Source organism: Dermacentor variabilis, chromosome 11, assembly GCF_050947875.1.
Source record: "Dermacentor variabilis isolate Ectoservices chromosome 11, ASM5094787v1, whole genome shotgun sequence".
Lineage (NCBI taxonomy): Eukaryota > Metazoa > Arthropoda > Arachnida > Ixodida > Ixodidae > Dermacentor > Dermacentor variabilis.
The window spans coordinates 47,359,199-47,377,791 of NC_134578.1; the positions used below are offsets into that span (position 1 = coordinate 47,359,199).

The 18,593-nt window shown below is 44.7% G+C and overlaps 3 protein-coding genes across 3 annotated transcripts; all 3 read left to right on the forward strand.

The window, feature by feature from the left end:
• The first annotated feature begins 1,419 nt into the window (after positions 1–1,419).
• LOC142563924 (uncharacterized) lies at positions 1,420–3,220 on the forward strand. The gene is made up of 2 exons (XM_075674652.1): positions 1,420–1,485; positions 2,556–3,220. Exons 1-2 carry the CDS (start codon positions 1,481–1,483, stop codon positions 3,187–3,189), a joined length of 639 nt encoding a protein of 212 aa, XP_075530767.1. The 5' UTR covers positions 1,420–1,480; the 3' UTR covers positions 3,190–3,220.
• Positions 3,221–9,252: 6,032 nt separating this feature from the next.
• Positions 9,253–10,757, forward strand: LOC142564909 (uncharacterized). Its single transcript, XM_075676110.1, has 2 exons — positions 9,253–9,336; positions 10,094–10,757. Exons 1-2 carry the CDS (start codon positions 9,331–9,333, stop codon positions 10,724–10,726), a joined length of 639 nt encoding a protein of 212 aa, XP_075532225.1. The 5' UTR covers positions 9,253–9,330; the 3' UTR covers positions 10,727–10,757.
• A 5,824-nt stretch (positions 10,758–16,581) lies between these two features.
• LOC142563925 (uncharacterized) lies at positions 16,582–18,152 on the forward strand. Its single transcript, XM_075674653.1, has 2 exons — positions 16,582–16,689; positions 17,461–18,152. Exons 1-2 carry the CDS (start codon positions 16,684–16,686, stop codon positions 18,115–18,117), a joined length of 663 nt encoding a protein of 220 aa, XP_075530768.1. The 5' UTR covers positions 16,582–16,683; the 3' UTR covers positions 18,118–18,152.
• The last annotated feature ends 441 nt before the right edge of the window (positions 18,153–18,593 follow it).

Here is an 18,593-nt window from a genome sequence, read left to right on the forward strand (position 1 = left end):
TGTCACAAGTTTTATTACTGCAGCCACATGCAGAATACATCCCATACCATTATTTCCCACAGCGCATGAGATACGACTAGTGTTTTTCGTATAATTTCTCGCACCCAAACATAGCCTGAAAGGCCCACCTTTCATTAAACAGAATATTCACTGATTCGTGTTGCACTTATACATACAGAACACCGCAAGAATATATCCTAACTATAGCGTGTAAACAAGGATCCAGAAGCTGACTTACAAAGCTTTTAACCTTTGTCATTTCGCACCTCATTGATGGGCTGTTCTTGTTAAAAATATAGCCAACATCACGAATAGCGAGCGCTAGCTCTTGCGAACCTTTCAAGCATGAAAAAAAGCCCTTTTGTAATATGGGCCCAAATTTATTCCAAGGCATTTTTCAACTAGTTTGAAACTTTAGAGTTGTAATTCCTGCGTGCATTGTCCATATCCTTACTTACGTTATTATAGCGATTATTGTAGTCTTTAGAAAAAGAAAACACGCACGCAGGGCAGGTATGCTTTTCGAAGAAGGATGCGCATCTCTCATGCGCGTACTCAAGTGAAGCAACAACAAACTAGCTTCACTTCGAAATCAAACTGCGCTTGTTCAAAAATTAAAATACACTTTCCAAATACAGAGCTACGCAAGTGAATTCTATGTTTATCAATACTTGAGGAGTGAAAAGAAGACAAAAAATCTGCTGCAGCAGATCTTCACTTTGCTGCCAGGCCTTCATGCTCGAGCTATAGTGAGTGAACTGGTTGTTACACCAAACATCCCGAAAAGTGCTCGCAAGTAAAATTACGTCACCTCGAAAAACAGGATCGGCATATCGAATAGTCTGTGGCAGGAAAATTTTTATAAATAATGGAAAGATATATTCGCTCAAGATAAGCCAGAAACAACTCTAGAAAACAAGACAAATAGCATTAGAACTATTTTACACAAGTATTTATATAAATTTGTTGTTAGACAGATGATTAAAATGCATGTTGCGACTGCAGAGCTTACTCAGGACCCGAGTGCGTGTCCTGACGAGTTGGAAGCCTCGAGTGCTACCGGAAGCCCCATACCAGCCCGTTCGACACTGAAAGCTGAAAGAGTAACAGACAAGGAGTGAGGGGAAATTCCGTGCGCTGGAGAGCTTCTCAACTGTGGACGATCAACACTACACTGTTTGGCGGAAGAGACGTCAGTTTTTTTTTTAAGAAGACCGAGTCGATCGCTGAACGATAACGCCCCAAATTCTCACTATTGGATTTATTACGTGTTGCAGCGAAATGACAACGACAGCGATCGAGTGGTAGAAACGTTCTTTCGCGTGGTTTCCTGTTTTGTATTTGCGATTCCACTTAGAAGACAGTCAGTAGTCTTTAGCCGGGTATAAAAAGGGAACGACAGAGTCTCAGTCACTGCAAGCGGTCGATCCTACATTCCAGGCAGCCCTGTGCCCGTAGTTCAACCAGTCTCGCAGCAACGATGAAGGTAATATTATCCTTACTTTGTAATACGGTAATATCGCTAATGCGAAATAATTATTTTAACTATATTGCTCTAGTTTACCAGATAACGAAATAAAATACTTTCTTTAAGTAGACTACGTGATTAAGCATATTGGCTTCTGAAAAACTTTCTGCCTAATCTTGTGACGGTAATACAAAAGAAAATTGTTATACAAAAGAAAGCTCTTGCGACATGTCACATGCCGCATAACTAGGAAGCAAACAATACCAACGCAGCCTAACTAATTATGATATATAAAAGAAAAAATGTTGCATAACCTCGAAATATTTTTGCCAACTCTAAAAATGACTCTCGTGCGGTGTACTGTTTTGGTTTTACGTATGAAGCTATTTTTGTATTTTTTCTTTCACTTTAGACGTTTGTAAAATACATCCTTAGCTCACTTGAACTGACGTTCCACAAGCATCTTTTTATCCCCACATTCACAGCTTACTTCTTTCAAAGCCTCTCGAAATAACTAATTCTCAAAATCTCGGCGCACGGGTTGACAGGGAAAGCGTGAATGCTCAGCAATTTTCTGGTTTAAGGTTGTTATGAGTAACACCGCGTTAAAACATTGTCAATGCTGGCCAGCGGTGAAATCAACTAGGGGTAGTTGCGTCCCGCTGCTACATAGTCATTAAAAATGAAAGACAAAGTCTGTTGGCTGTCAACATAGTTATGCACAGTAGCACTCAAACTGAACTACAAAGCGATTGTGTCGAGCTTGCACATCACGGCACTTCTGTTCATGCATCATTTTCACTTTCTCGTGACTTATGTAAGAGCTGCATCAAATGCACGAAACGTAAAAGTAAAAGTAAAAGCAATTTATAGTTGGTCCGAATATTTTATTCAATAACAGGAATACTGGAGTACTTTACCGTAATAGTCGAAGCAACGTCCTTATCGGTCGCACTGTAGAGGCTGTGATTAGTTTCCTATGCCAAAATTGTAATTGCACATATACAAGAATATGTACAAGTAATCTTCAACGCACCTGTCCTTACCACCATTCTTTAAACGTCCTCATTTCTCTCTTTAAAACGCTGTTCTTCGTTGCCGCCGCTATCTGCGCCCTCATAACCTGCGGAGCCTTCGCCGAGGAAGCCGCCAAGAAGGAAAAGGTCGAAGGTCGCGGAGGACTTCTGGGCGGTGGTCTTGGAGTCAGCAGCTACGGCGCTGGCCTGGGTCCCGGTCTCGTCGGCGGTGGTCTCGGAGGTGCAGGTATCGGAGCAGCGGGACTCGGCGGCTACGGCGGAGCTGGTCTCGCTGGCCCCGCAGTGCGTGGCGCCGGCCTCATTGGCACCGGTGGTCTCGGTCTTGGCACCGGAGGACTCGGCTATGGTGGTGGTCTCGGCTATGGTGGCGGCCACGAGTCTGGCTATGGCTCTTCAGCCGGCGGCCACCAGGGAGGATTCCAGGGAGATGCAGCGGGGCACAACCAGGGAACCGCGGGTTTCGGTGGCGGCGCTGCCAATAGAAACGTGAATGCCTACAACAACAACCGGGGGTACAGCCACACCTCAGGATTCTCGTCCTCTGACGGCAAGACCTTCGGCTCCGGACAAAACCAGGGCTCCACTGGATTTGGAAAGGGAGCTGCCGGTAACCAGGGAGGATATGGACAGTCATCTTTCGGGCAAAATGCCGGTTCTGGTTTTGGTGGAGGATACCTCGGCTAAAAGTGCAGTCAATAAAACTGCTTTTAATACACTCGTCGTTCTCTTTACTGCTGTTTGAAACGATAGAAATAGATTCAGGTTCCCCGAATCACGCAACGTGTCATCCCACACACACAGATACAAAAGGATGACGAGTGGAACTTTTATTTTGATTTGAACTGCAGCTTTCTTCTGAGCGCACCGAAAGGAAACTTGCGTGGTTGAAAAGACTTTCGAATACCGACAGCGCTGGCCTCCCTGTAATGTAAACGTTTATTGCTCGGGCATTGGGACTGACAGTGTTCACGCAAGGGATGTCTCAGGCTGGAATCAAAGTTTCTACATAGCGACTTGTTTTCGTCAGCTTTAAACATCCTTTTTTGGAAGATGGTTGATAAATTGCAGTATTTGTCTGTCTGTGACCCTGTCATACAAAGGAGTTATGCCTTACCTCTACCTGCCGCGCCGGTATTGACAGCCTTTGAACTGTTTTCCAATGTGCCGGACAAATGCTCAGATATAAGGGTTGTACCTGCAAGTATATTCTTTTCTTTCAAGTGTTTCGCCCGAATCGTTAAGGCTCGAAAATGTGCCGAGCTGCGATGTCTGAATAAGAAGAAGAGATGAATCTATGGTCTAGTTGTGGCACTCCTATCTTCATTATTTTCAAGGTCATGCGTGGAAATTCATCATAATCATGGTAGCTCACCATAAGAGATACTTTGGTATTATTAGCTGCGGCGCTAAATATGTTGTTGACGTCTCTCGAACGCGCTAGCGCAAACGAATTTTAGGTAGTAGCCTACAGATATAAGAGAAGCGGTTCTCCACGCGGAAGAGACTGTAAAACTATGAATGTCGTCGCCGAGACTGAGCATTCAGTTAGCCTTTATGAAAGCTCATAACACTTTGCCTTGCTGTAGTTATGCTGACTACATCGATCCAACTCTTCCCGCACTATCGTAGTGTTTTAGTAACAGTTTGCTATGCTGAGCGTCCTTACAGCTACCGTTCTGAACAAGAATGTTTATTCCGAACAGTTCAGCGCAAACCCTCGAGGTAGAGCAAAGTTCCTGAAAGAGAAAATTGTCAGCCGCCCGACAGTGGTGCGATCCTACAAGACAATCCATATTAATTTACCTGAAACAAATAAACTTCGAACATCAAATTAGAAGCAGGAAATTTCAATCCCCGGACCATCGCAAATTTCCTGTCACCTTTGTACCTTATAGCCACAGTCGGGGGAGTGACCGTTTTCTTTTTCATGAACCTTCCTCGACCTCGCCGGTTTATGCAGAACTTATTCGACATGTTCAGTGTTCCTGTACTTTTATTTGTCCATTATTTCGGCCTCGTTGTGCTATCCGTAGCCTGCAGGTTAACTGATAGGGTAGAGCGATCGGAAGGCCCTTGTTCTCGTGCTGAGCCCCGGACCAAAAGAAATGTTTATCAACTATGAAGCTCCATGGAAATCAGCATGCACTAGCTCATGCCATCCGGGTGCTTCTGGAACAACACTCCTGACCTTTTTTCGAGTCAGTGCTCCTACAATATAATGCTACCATTCAACCCCACTGTCTATATCCTCTCACCTACCCGCCGCCGCACAAGACTCTGGATGGCGGAGAAGCAGTGGTGCGGAAACAATTACCGACAAACACGTATCTCCACCTAGGCATACTACCACCTAGGCCATTCACTCCACATTATATTACAAGAAATGCCCCCGGTGTAATAAGTGCGCCTCATTCTATCACCTCATGTGAGCTTGCCCCAGCGTGCAGACAGTTCCGAAGATGCCCAACCTTACACCTGAGCCGTGGCAGGCCGTGCTGGTGAGGTCGGACCTGAACGACTAACGTCGTTACGATAGCTGACACGACGGGCCTGAAGCAGAGCAAAGGCCACATGATTCCTGGACAGAGGGCCGCTCTTCTCGCAGACGGAAGCCATCAGCTTAATCTATGACTCAATATAGGTTTTACCTTTCCTCTTCATTTCTGTGGAACACTGGTTGCTTTCCTTTTTAGTTTCGTGCTGGTGTTTGGCGGATGACAACTTCCCTTTTCACGAATGTTTAACTGCATGAACGAAAGAGAAGCTTTTGTCTGAATTTCGCATTACTACAAGTTCAGTGTAGGCTAAACGAAAATCTTTTAAAACTGCGTTGTATTTACAGACATGGAACATGCACGAGTACTTTAGCATTTCGCAAACATCAGATAAAGACTTTCTCAATAACAAAGTAGCCAACAACGAGTTTTCTTGAGGTTCTGCTTATATATTCTGTAATCGTAGTAATTAGGCGTTGCACAGACATAATTTATATTAGAGTTAATGCTAATCATTATGATATACCAACACAACAAAAGAGTATGGCGTAATATACCCGCCTTTACAATCGGTCCTTCAAACACTTCACCGACACGACGCAGAAGTTCGTGCCCAGAGGCTCTCCACATTTATTTAATTGTAGTAATGGTGAACCGTTGTTTTTCCTTACTCGGGACGCTGATACGGCTCTGTGACTTCCGCGACATCATTGCGTAGCGGCTTTCGCGCGCCACCCGATCCATTCTTATCTTCCTCTTTTGTATATTTTCCCCCTTCTTTTAACAAGCACTTTTTGGGAAACTTCGTGTACAACAAACACCGTCTTACGTCCAAAAGCTGCACACTCACTACTCTAGGTACGCGGTAAAGCGGGACTTCAAAATAAGTTTGGCCAGTCTGATTTTCCAAACGTGCACCTGATGAAAGTCCGTTGGCGTTTGTGCACTCAGCTGATATCAGTACGCGCGCCAGTGGCCACGGCCATGTCCAGTCGCAACGATGCTTTGTTCGCTTTTGTGTGCCCTTCAATCACGGCGACTGAGCAATTAATTCAACTGCTGTTGGTCATTGAGGATTAGTCCCCTGTGGCGACTCCTTGATTGTTAATGTTTGCAGTTATAGGGTCACTACTGAGAAAACATGGTCACCATGGTTTATGATTTTGTTTTATTTTGCTTCCGTTTGCGGCCTATTGTTTAGTGTTGTTGATCTCTAGCTCCGCCGATTGCTAATTGCTCAGAAGGTGCAATCATCGAAGAGGTCACACTGCTCTTTTTGTGCCATGATCGATTCATGTTATTCAAGCTTGTAACAATAACAATTAACCATAAGTCGTCGACATCACTTTACACATGTTCAATTCCGAGTGAGATTCTCAAGCAGCTTCAACCTTTTCCTTGGTCACCTGTGGTAACACACGGGTCACATAAACTTCAAACTTCAATGCGTGGCCACCCAAGGAAGTGAGCGGCCAACAATACCTAATTGGCCTAATGCATGGACAACTGGTTCTTTCGAACGCGCAGATTTTAATTTTCTTGCTTGTTGCGAAACCGCCTTCTATTCTTAAAAGGGTGAGACGAACATCTCGCACGTGTGATACAATCCGCGCTCTTGCATTGCGCACCGGGAAGTGAAAAAACGAATTGCAACGCGTTTGATCGCCGGAGGCAAAGGTAGCGGCGAGCAGAATTACCAAGCAGGCTAGGTGGCTTCTGCCGCAACGCGCAGTAAAGGGGGTAAATATGGAGGTGGAACGAATAGGGCATTCTTTAGAAGGATCGACATTTGGGCGAGTTGGTACTGGTTGAACATCTTGAAGGGGCAGCGCGAAAAAACGACGACAGAAGGCAGGAACAGAAGGCAGAAGGCAGAAGGCAGACAGCGCTGTCCTGTGTGTTCCTGCCTTCTGTCGTCGTTTTTTCGCGCTGCCCCTTCAAGGGCATTCTTATTTAAACACTCGCGAGCTTGAAGCGTTCGCGCGAGAACAAACTGCGTTCCCCTCCTGTCGCGATACAGCCGCACATGACGCCATTTTCGGACACGTGCCAAGCACGGCGTCTTTAGAGGTAGGAACGGATGATGTAATTATCGAAATATAGCTTGATGTTTGCGTGAAGTACATTTTACGGGAAGTGGCGCGAAATAAGGTGTGCGGCAGCGAGTATATAGTCGCGTATCGAAATGAAAAAAAAAAGGAACAAACCTGGAGCTTCAAGTGCGGCGCAATTTGGCGAGCGCCTACAATTGTATTTCGTATGCGTTGCAATTTGGCAACAAGGCCTATCGGAGCCCCCTAAAAGACGTACCAAACTTCGAATTTCCCCACCGCAATCGATCAGAAAGGACGACAACAAAAGTCACTTCTTCACAAATAACCGACAGATTCGAGGCCCAGTGAGCTTACCTAAGAAACACTCGGTCTTCTTCTGTGTTCAACGCCTCACAGAAGTCTCGCAACTTGTATAAGTACTTCCTACAATTACGTCTTGTCTGTTGCTCGGTTTATCCTTGCATTGGTCGTTAAACGTTTGACTCGCCATTGGTAACTTATTTTACTGTTGTGCGCGGTTCATGTTACGTGAGTAAACTATGCGGAGCGTGCCCTCTTAAACTTATCTGCACAGATGTTCGACAATAGCATGAAAATTTTCTGATCGCTGTTCAGAAAGAAAAAAAATTATATTGCTGGCCGGGAAATCGCACAGTGAATAAATGCATAAATAATTCTTTGAGACGCACAGTCGCTGACTATCAACATTAGGGTGCTTTTTTCTATTAAAACGAAAATAAAAAGAGAAACGTAGTAGGTTTATTGGACTATAAAGCAAGGGTTATCATATGCGCTAAATTTATTTTGATGTTTATTTCTCGTGCGCTGCATGTTAACCATAACAAGTCACACTACAGCTTGTACATAACTTGATTGAAAAGATTTTACACATTCTACGCATTACTCTTACTGCGAAGTACTGTGATTCTCGTACTCCAAGTAGTCTTCCACAGAAATCTAATGGATAAGCAGACCTTTATTTCAATAAGTTTTAAGGTAAAAATATAATTTACACCAGCGGTCCTAACAAAATTTATAAGGTAATACCTGTAATAGCTCTTTTCTAGATCTTCAAAGAGATCACATGAATACACACACGATGACTTGCAAGACGAATTACAGTTACAATAACTTCGTAAAAGAATTCGATTTATCACCTTTGAAATACCTTGCTTCATCAATCTGAAAAATTTATTTGCGCAAATGAAGCTTCTAGCTATCGAACTGTACCCATTTTCAGTAGGCATAACCATATATGATATGTTTCGAGAATTTATTCCATTATATGTAAATTGAAATTCCATGTGGCTTGGTGTTACAGTAAGAAGTACTGTTTAGAGATAATATAAGGTGTCGAAATGTTGGTCATTCAATAACCTTCCTTCTTCCTTAGCGTAAAGAATTTAGGTGACATTGAAATACTCTAAGAAACTTTTCATGTTATTTCTATTATGCTGTCCGGGAGCACAACGCTAAATAAATATTACCCTGGAATAATTCAGGCTGCCCAAGACTGTTAGCGCAGACTACGGTAGGTTGTTTAAAAGGATGAATCTTTATAACGTTTAACCGGGAAAATGCGCCCAAGCGATGGAAGCAGGGACATAAACTGAGGAAAGATTACCGTCTCCATTGTTTGACTACCCCATCTGTTCTGTTCACGTCTTTTTCGCATCTTGATCGGCACTGTCCGCCATGTTGAAATAGAACCAACCAACCTCGCTTCAAAATCTCTTGAAGCGTTTTTCTTTACCACGAATCAGGGCACGGTTTTCAGATACACAAAAAAGTTCGAGACCTTGAAAGCCAGCGGACATCGGAAAGTTACCCATTCCGCACCCGAGGCATGAAAGCGTAAAAAAATATAAAAAATAGAACAGGGGAGAATTAGGTAGACCAGAAAGGATAATAGCCGGGGAACGCTAAATACTAAAACGTTGGGCGGAAGCAACGCAAGTTTCGCAGAACACAGCGTAGAGCACTGAGACACGTTTAGGTTAAGGGATGACGTCTTCGATTTGGTGCGAGTGGATTCCATCAGTGCTGGTGACATCCGCCCGACGAGGGCCGTCGACTCGTAGAAGCAATTCCCCATCATATACTGTTTTTTGTTTGTGTTTGTACTTTCCACTGCGGCGCCCGGTTTGAGTCGAGTATATAAGAGAACCACTCAGCCAAAGAGATTCAGTCACTGCCAACGATTGCTCCTAACACCTAAGGAGCCCTCTGCCCTTCTTCAGCTTCAAGTTCGGCACAGGACGAGAATCTCACCAAAGATGAAGGTAACCCTGTTTCTTCGGCATAGCATAGTAGTGACCTTTACTGCGAGGGGTTATTGTAATTATATTTTGGTATTAAATATATCACAAATATACTCACTTTTAAGGAACAAATATTAAAGTAGCAGAGCAGTTGCTGGCAAAGGTGTTGTCTAAGAATATTAGTGCCTTCATTTCAAACATTTGCAACTACCTAAAAAAATCTTTCGGAAGCAAATTTACGATTATTAGTACACATACTATAAACATAAAAGCGTATAAACTGAAATTCAATAACCATGTAATATGCTGCTCTAAATGCACTGGCTATCCTTGAACATATTGTTTCGATAATATTCTCAAGTCATGCGGAAAATTGTGACAATTTACTGCATTACAGTTACAATGAATGTTCTTTTCTAATTTGCAAAATGCCTATGGCCGATTTGTAGACTCATTTTAGCCATACCTAAAGCCATGTTCAGCAAACACTTTGTGTCCATCTTCAAAGATGACTTTTGAAACACCTAACAAAACAATTCATTGCCAGCAATTTCGAGAGCACGTTGCCGTGTACTACACTGATGAATCATCAAGACTGACTATCTCTCCACTCTACTATAAAGAATAGTTGATGCGCAACGCATGCGCACCGCTCTTCGCAAACGCCGTGGCTAACATGCATAGTTCTGAAAACCTCCACTACATTTAGGGGTTGTTTTCAATTCAATCCTTGTGCCCACTTCACTTAACGACTTTTATTACTTTATTCTAAATGCAGTTCTTTATTGCCGCCGCTGTCTGCGCCCTCATGACCTGCGGAGCGTTCGCCGAGGAAGCCGCCAAGAATGAAAAGGTTGAAGGTCGCGGAGGACTTCTGGGCGGTGGTCTTGGAGTCGGCGGCTACGGCGGTGGCGTGGGTCCCGGTCTCGTCGGCGGTGGTCTCGGAGGTGCAGGCATCGGAGCAGCTGGACTCGGCAGCTACGGCGGAGCAGGTCTCGCTGGCCCGGCAGTGGGTGGCGCCGGCCTCATTGGCACCGGTGGTCTCGGTCTTGGCACCGGAGGACTCGGCTATGGTGGCGGTCTCGGCTATGGTGGCGGCCACCAGTCTGGCTATGGCTCTTCAGCCGGCGGCCACCAGGGAGGATTCCAGGGAGGTGCAGCGGGGCACAACCAGGGAACCGCGGGTTTCGGTGGCGGTGCTGCCAATAGAAACGTGAATGCCTACAACAACAACCGGGGGTACAGCCACACTTCGGGATTCTCGTCCTCTGACGGCAAGACCTTCGGCTCCGGACAAAACCAGGGCTCCACTGGATTTGGAAAGGGAGCTGCCGGTAACCAGGGAGGATACGGACAGTCATCTTTCGGGCAAAATGCCGGTTCTGGCTTTGGTGGAGGATACCTTGGCTAAATGCGCAGTCAATAAAACTGTTTTTAATACACTCGTCGTTCACTTTACTGCTGTTTGAAACGATAGAAATAGATTCAGGTTCCCCGAATCACGCATCATGCCATCCCACACACACAGATACAAAAGGATGACGAGTGGAACTTTTCTTTTTTTATTTGAACTGTAGCTTTCCTCAGAGAGCTCCAAAAGGAAAGATACATGGTTTAGAGGACTTTAGAATACCCACCGTGCTGATCCCTCTGCAATGTAAATGTTTGTTGGTCGAGCGCTGGGATCGATAGTGGTCATGCAACGAATGTCTCAGGCTGGATCCAATGTTTCGACATGAGGACTTGTTCTCATCAGATTTAAACATTCATTTTTAGAACATGGTTGCTCGATTCCAGCTTTTTATGTCTATAGACCTGTCTTGCACAGGAATTGCGTCTTACCTCTATCTGTTACACCGGTCTTGATAGCCTTTGAATGGTTTTACAATGTGCCGGACAGAAGCTCATATATAAGCGTCGTCCCTGAAAATATATTCTATTCTTTCAGGTGTTTTGCCTGGATCAGTACGGCTAGAAAACGGACCGAGCTGCGATGTCTAAAGAAAAAAGAATAGATGAATGTAAGGTACAGTTATGGCATGCCCATCTTGATTATTTTCTAGGTCAAGCTTGGCAATTCATCATAAACATAGTTCACCATGAGGCATACTTCGGTATTAGTAGACCATGCAGGGCTAAATATGTTTTTGATGTCTCTCGAACGCGCTACCGCGAATGAATTTTAGGTAGTAGCCTACCGATACAAGAGAAGCGGTACCTCAGGCGGAAGAGACTGCAATACTGTGAATGTTGCTGCCGAAACTGAACATTTCAGTTAGCCTTTAAGCATGCTGATAGCACTTTATCTAACTGTATCTATGTACCCTATATCCATTCAACTCTTCCCGTAAAATAGTAGCGTTTTGGTAACACTTTGCCAATGTTGAGTGTTTCTACAGCTGCCGTTATGAACAAGAATGTTTATTCGGAAACTGTTCAGCGCAAATCCTCCAACTAGAGACGAATTCCTGAAAGAGGAAATTGTCAATCGCCCGACTGTGGTGCAATGCTGCAAGAAAATTGATAATAATTTACCTGAAACAAACAAACTTCGAACCCCTAATTAGGAGCAAGAAATTTCAATCACCAGACCAGCAAAAAGTTCCTGTCAGGTTTCTACCTTTAAGCCACAGTCTTGTGGATGACCGTTTTCTTTTTCATGAACCTTCCTCGACCTTGCGGGTGTCTGCAGAGCTTATTCGACATGTTCAGTGCTCCTGTACTTTTAATTGTCCATTATTTAGGCCTCGCTGTGCTGTCTACTAGTCTGCAGGTTACCTGAGATAGCAGAGTGACCGAAATGCTCTTTGGTGTCGTCCTGACCCCCGGACCAAGAGAAATGTTTAATCAACTGTGAAGCTTCATGTAAATCAGCGTGCACTACAATGCACTTCAATCAGCGTGTTCAAGGCATGCGGGCGCTTCAAGGACAAGACTCCGGACCGTTCTTCGAGTCAGTGCTCCTACAGTAGAATGCTACCATGCAACACCGCCTTTTCAATCCTCGCAACTACCCGCCGCCGCACAAGCCTCTGGGTGGCGGAGAAGTAGTGGTGTGGAGACAACTACCGACAAACACGTATCCCCACTCAGGCGCATTACACGCCGTGCACCCCACATTATATTACCTGAAATGCCCCCTATGTAACAAGTACGCTTCAATGTATCGCCTCACGTTAGCTTGCCGCAGCGTACAGACAGTCTCTAAGATGCCCAACCTTACACCTGAGCAGTGGTAGGCAGTGCTGACGAGGTCGGACCTGAATGACTAACGATAGCTGACTCAACGGGCCTTAAGTACAACAAAGGCTGCGGGCTTCATGAACAGAGGGCTGCTCTTCTCGGAGACGGAAAACATCCGCTTAATCTATGACTCAATAAATGTTATTTCCTTTCCTCCTCATTTCTGAGGAACACGTGTTGCTTTCCTTTGTTGTTTCGTGTTGGGGTTGGGTGGATGACAATTTTAACAGCGTGAAAAAAAGAAAAGCTTTTTTCTGAATCCTAAAGCTTGCCACTAAAGCTTGTCATTACTACAAGTTAAGTGTAGGCTAAACACAGACTTTTAGAGATGTGTTGTATTTACACACATGGAACATGCACGAGTACTTTAACATTTCGGCAACTTAGCTATCAGATAAAGATTTTCTCAATAGCAAAGTAGCCAACAACAAGTTTTCTTGAGGTTCGGCCCGTATATTCTGTAACAGTAGCAATTGGGCGTTGTACAGACGCAATTCATATTAGATTGAATGTCAATCATTGTGACATACCAACACAACACAAGAGCGTGTTTCAAAATATCCACCTTTGCAATCGGTCCTTAAAAAACTTCCACGCTACAACGCAGAAGCTCGTTCCCGGAGGCTCTCCGCGTTCATTTCATTGTAGCAACAGTGAGACGGTGTTTTTCCTTACTTGGGACGGTGATACGCGTCTGTGACTTCCGCCGCGTCATTGCGTAGCGACCTTCGCTTCCTGCCCGATCCATTCTAATCTGCCTCCTTTGTATATTTGCCCTCCCTTCTTTTAACAAGCACTCCTTTGGTAAATTTCCTCTACAAGAAACACCCTCTTACGTCCAAAAGCTGCACACTCGCTACTAGGTATGCCGTAAAACAGGACTTCAAAATAAGTTTGGCCAGTCTGATTTTCCAAACGTGCACCTGATGAAAGTCCGTTGGCGTTTGTGCACTCAGCTAATATCAGGACGCGCGCTAGTGGCCACGGCCGTGTCCAGTCGCAACGATGCTTTGTTTCGCTTTTGTGTGCCCTTCAATCACGGCGACTGAGCAATTTATGAAACTGCTGTTGGTCATTGAGGATTAGTCCCCTGTGGCGACTCCTTGATTGCTGATGTTTGTAGTTATAGTGCCACTACTGAGAAAATGGTCACCATGGTTTATGATTTTGTTTTATTTTGCTTCCGTTAGCGGTCTATTGTTTCGGGTTCCCCATCTCGAGCTCGGTTGATTGCTAATTGCTCGCAGGCTGCAATCATCGACAAAGTCACACTGCTCTTTTTATGCCACTATGGATTCATGTTTTTCAAGCTTATAACAATAAAAATTCAACATAGGTTGCCGTCATTACTTTACACGTGTTCATTTCCGAGTGAGATTCTCAAGCAGCTTCAACCTTTTCCTTGGTCACCCGTTGTAACATACGGGGCAAATAAACTTCGATCTTCAATGCGTGGTATCCCAACGCAGTGAGCGGCCAACAATACCTAATTGGCCTAGGCATGGACAACTGGTTCTTTCGAACGCGCAGATTTTAATTTTCTTTCTTGTTCCGGAAAGTACCTTCTATTCCTAAAAGGGTGAGACGAACTTCTCGCATGAGTGATACAATCCGCGCTCTTGCGCTACGCACCGGGAAGTGAAAAAAAAAAACGAATTGCAACGCGTTTGATCGCCGGGGGCAAAGGCTGCGGCGAGCAGAATTACCAAGCAGGCTAGGTGGCTTCTGTCGCAGTGCACAGTAAAGGGGTTAAATATGGAGGTGGAACGAACAGGGCATTGTTATTTAAACACTCGCGAGCTTGAAGTCATCGTGGGCGAACCAACTGCATTCCCGTCCTGTCACGATGCAGCTGCACTTGGCGTCATTTTGGGACACGCGCCAAGCACGGCGTCTGTAAAGAAAGGTTACGGATGATGTAATAATCGAAATGTAGCTTGGGGTTTGCGGGTAGCGGCTCGAAGCAAGGTGTGCGGCAGGGAGTACAGCCGCGTATCAAAATAAAAAAAACATAAAAAAAACATCAGGTACTGCGCAATTTGGCAATCATCTTCATTTGTATTTCGTACGCGTTTCAATTTGGCAGCAAAGCCTATCTGTGCCCCTTAAAAGACGTACCCCACTTCGAATTTTCCCAGCGCAATCGGTCAGAAAGGACGACCAGAAAAGTCACTTTTTCACACACAACCGACAGCTTCGCGGCCCAGTGATCTCACCTTGGACACATCCGGCCTTCGCCTCTGTTCAACGCCTCACCCAATTCTAGTAACAACTATTACGAGTACGTCTAACGATTATGACCCGTCTATTGCTCGGTTTATCCTTGCGTTGCTCGTTAACCGGTTGACGCGCCATTGGTAAATTAAGTGGTAGCCCGTGGTTCATGTTACGTGAGTAAACTATGCGGAGCCGGCCCTCTTAACCTATCTGCACAGATGGTCGACAACAGTATGATAATTTTGTGATCACTGATTACAAAAATATAATGGTGCTGGTGAGGAAACTGCACGGTGAATAAATATATAAATAATACTGTGAGACGCACAGTTGCTGACTAGAAACTTTGGGTTCATTTTTTTCATTGAAATGAAAATAAAGAAAATAAACGCAGTAGGTTTATTGTGACTATGAAGTAAGGGTTATTATAGGCGATAATTTCTTTTTGATGTTTATTTCTCGTGCGCTGATTGTTCGCCATAACCAGTCACCCACCTTGACACTACAGCTTGTACGTAACTTGACTAGAAAATTTGTAGACACACTACGCATTACTTTTACTGTGCAGTGTAGTGATTTTCGTACTTCAAGTTGTCGTCCACAGAAACCTAATGGATCAGCAGACCTTTATTTCGAGAAGTTTTACGGTAAAAATGTAATTCACACCAGCAGAGCTAACAAAATATAAAGGTATTAAATTTAATAGCTCTTTCCTAAGTCTTCAAAGAGATCACATGAATACACACACTATGACTTCCAAGACGAATTACAGTTACAATAACCTCTTAAAAACATTTGATTTCTCACCTTTGAAAGCATTGCATTACCACAAAAGATTTAATTGCACAAATGAATCTTCTAGCGATAGAACAATACCCATGTCTCGTAGGCATAACCATATATGACATATTTTGAGAATTTTTGCACTTAAGTTTATCATTGAAATTCCATGCAGCTTGATGGTAGAATAAGAAGTACTGTTTAGGGATAAAATAGTGTTTCGAAATATAGGTCATTCACTAACCTTTTTTTCTCCTTAGCGCAAAGAATTTACGTGACATTGGAATAGCGTCAGAAACTTTTCATCTTATTCCTTTCATGCTGTCCGAGAGCACAACGCTAAATAAATCCTACCCCGGAATATTTCAGGCTGCCGCAGTAAGCTTTAAGGTAGGTTGTCTAAAATGCTGAAAAATTGTAACGTTCAACCGGGCAAATGTGCGCAAGCGACGTAAGGAGAGACATATACTGAGGAAAGATGATTAACATCTCTATTGTTTGACTACCCCATCTTTCATGCTCGTGTCTATTTTGCATATTGGTCTGCACTGTCCACCATGTTGAAAGAGATTCAGCCAGCCTCCCTACAAAATCTCTTGAAGCGTTTTTTTTTCACGAATCAGTGCACGATTTTCAGATACACTAAGAAGCTTCAGACCTTGAACGCTAGCGGACATCCGACAGTTACCCGTTCCACACCCGAGGCATACAAACATAAAGAAAGGACGGGGACACGGGAGAATTAGGTACGCCGGCCAAGATGATAGCCGGGGAACGCTAAATACTACAACATTGGGCGGAAGGAAGGTAAGTTTCGCAGAACACAGCGTGGAAAACTGAGATACATTTAGGTTCAGTGATGACGCCTTCGACTTAATGCGAGTGGATTCCTTCGGTGCTTGCGGCAGGAGGCTGACGACGATGGTCGACTCGTAGAAGCGATTCTGCGTCATATCCTGTTTTGTGTTTGTGTTTTCACTTAGCACTGCCGCGCCCGCTGTGGAGCGGGTATAAATAAAGAACCACTCATTGGCGGAGATTCACTGCCAACGATTGATTCTACCACCTAAGGAGCCCTCTGCCTTTCTTCAGCTCCAAGTTCGGTACAGGACGAGGATCTCACCAACAATGAAGGTAAGTCTGTTTCTCTGGCATAGCATTGTAGTGACGTTTCAGGGAAGAGATTATTGTACTCATATTTCGGTATCAGCGAATACCGCAAGAATACTCCCGCTTAAAGGGAAAAAATTTTATGAAGGAGAGCAGTTCCTTTATAGCTTTATAAGAATGTGAGTGCCTTTATTTCAAACATTCGCGAAATCTGCAAAAAAAAATCTTTCGAAAAAAAAAAAGGATTATTATACACCTACTGTGCACATAGAAAGCGCATACACCGAAGTTCAATAACCATCAAATATGCTGCTATAAATGCCCTGGCTATCCTCGAACATATTGTTTCCATAATATTCTCTAGTCATGCAGCCTGTTACAATTTACTGCATTACAATTAGTGTGAATGTTTTTTTCTAATTTGCAAAATACCTATGGCAATTTTGTAGACACATTTCAACCATACCTAGAGCCATGCTCAGCAAAGATTTTATGCTCATATTCAAAGCTCGCTTTTCAAACACCTCACAACATAGTTCATTGCCTCCAATCCTACACAATAAAACTATGGAAGGAAAAGTGTTTCCCGCTTTGGGAGCGCATTGCGGTGTGCTACACTGATGAAGCACCAAGTATGCTTATCGCTCTGCTATAAAGAATAGTTGGTGTTCCCCGCGAACGCCTTGGTTAATAGGCATAGTTATCAAAATCTCCATTACATTTACAGGTTGTTTTCAAATCAATTCTTGTGCCCAATTTCATTTAACCACCTTTATTACTTTATTCCAAATGCAGTTCTTTGTTGCCGCCGCTGTCTACGCCCTCATGACCTGTGGAGCCTTCGCCGAGGAATCCGCCAAGAAGGAAAAGGTCGAAGGTCGCGGAGGACTCCTGGGCGGTGGTCTTGGAGTCGGCGGCTACGGCGCTGGCGTGGGTCCCGGTCTCCTCGGCGGTGGTCTCGGAGGTGCAGGTATCGGTGCAGCTGGACTCGGTGGCTACGGCGGAGCTGGTTTCGCCGGCCCAGCAGTGGCCGGAACCGGTCTCATCGGAACCGGTGGTCTGGGATACGGCGGTCTTGGATACGGCCGCCTTGGTTACGGTGGACTCGGCTACGGCGGCGGTCTCGGCTACGGTGGCGGCTACCAGTCCGGCTACGGTTCTTCAGCCGGTGGACAACAGGGAGGATTCCAAGGTGGTGCAGCTGGGCACAACCAGGGATCAGCTGGTTTCGCTGGCGGTGTTGCCAACAGGCACGTCAACGCTTACAACAACAACCAGGGCTATAGCCACACCTCGGGATTCTCGGCCTCTGACGGCAAGACCTTCGGCTCCGGACACAACCAGGGCTCGGCTGGATTTGGAAAGGGAGCTGCCGGTCACCAAGGAGGATACGGACAATCGTCGTTCGGACAAAACGCTGGTTCCGGCTTCGGTGGAGGATACCTCGGCTAAAAGATACAGTCAATAAAATTTGTTTTTAAAGAGAATCCTTCTTTCCATCTTGCTGGCTGCTATCTTTTGCTGTCTTGTCGAGTATACAACTTGGACCACTGGGTATGCTCCCGCATAGACAACTTATTGGGTCACTGGGTAAGTGCAACTGGCCGTCTGCTACAAGGCATGTGTTTGCAAAGACGACCTGGGGCACTGAGCATGCGCAACTTTGTATGGGGCACTGGGTATGTGGGCATTCTTGGCAAAAAAAGATCCCCAGAATGTTTATGTGCGTCCGGGCAAGTAGCTGAACAGACAGGCCGAATAAGAACAATTCAAGAAGTCGGAAACAGAATATTGAAGATATCAGCTCCAGACAAGGTGACGAAATCGCCATCGAAATCGACTGAGTGTGAAGAAAGCAACTAAGTTTGAGAAATCAGACCAGAGCGCTCATTGAGCAAGGACCGCTGAGCTTAAATTGAGTAAGGAGA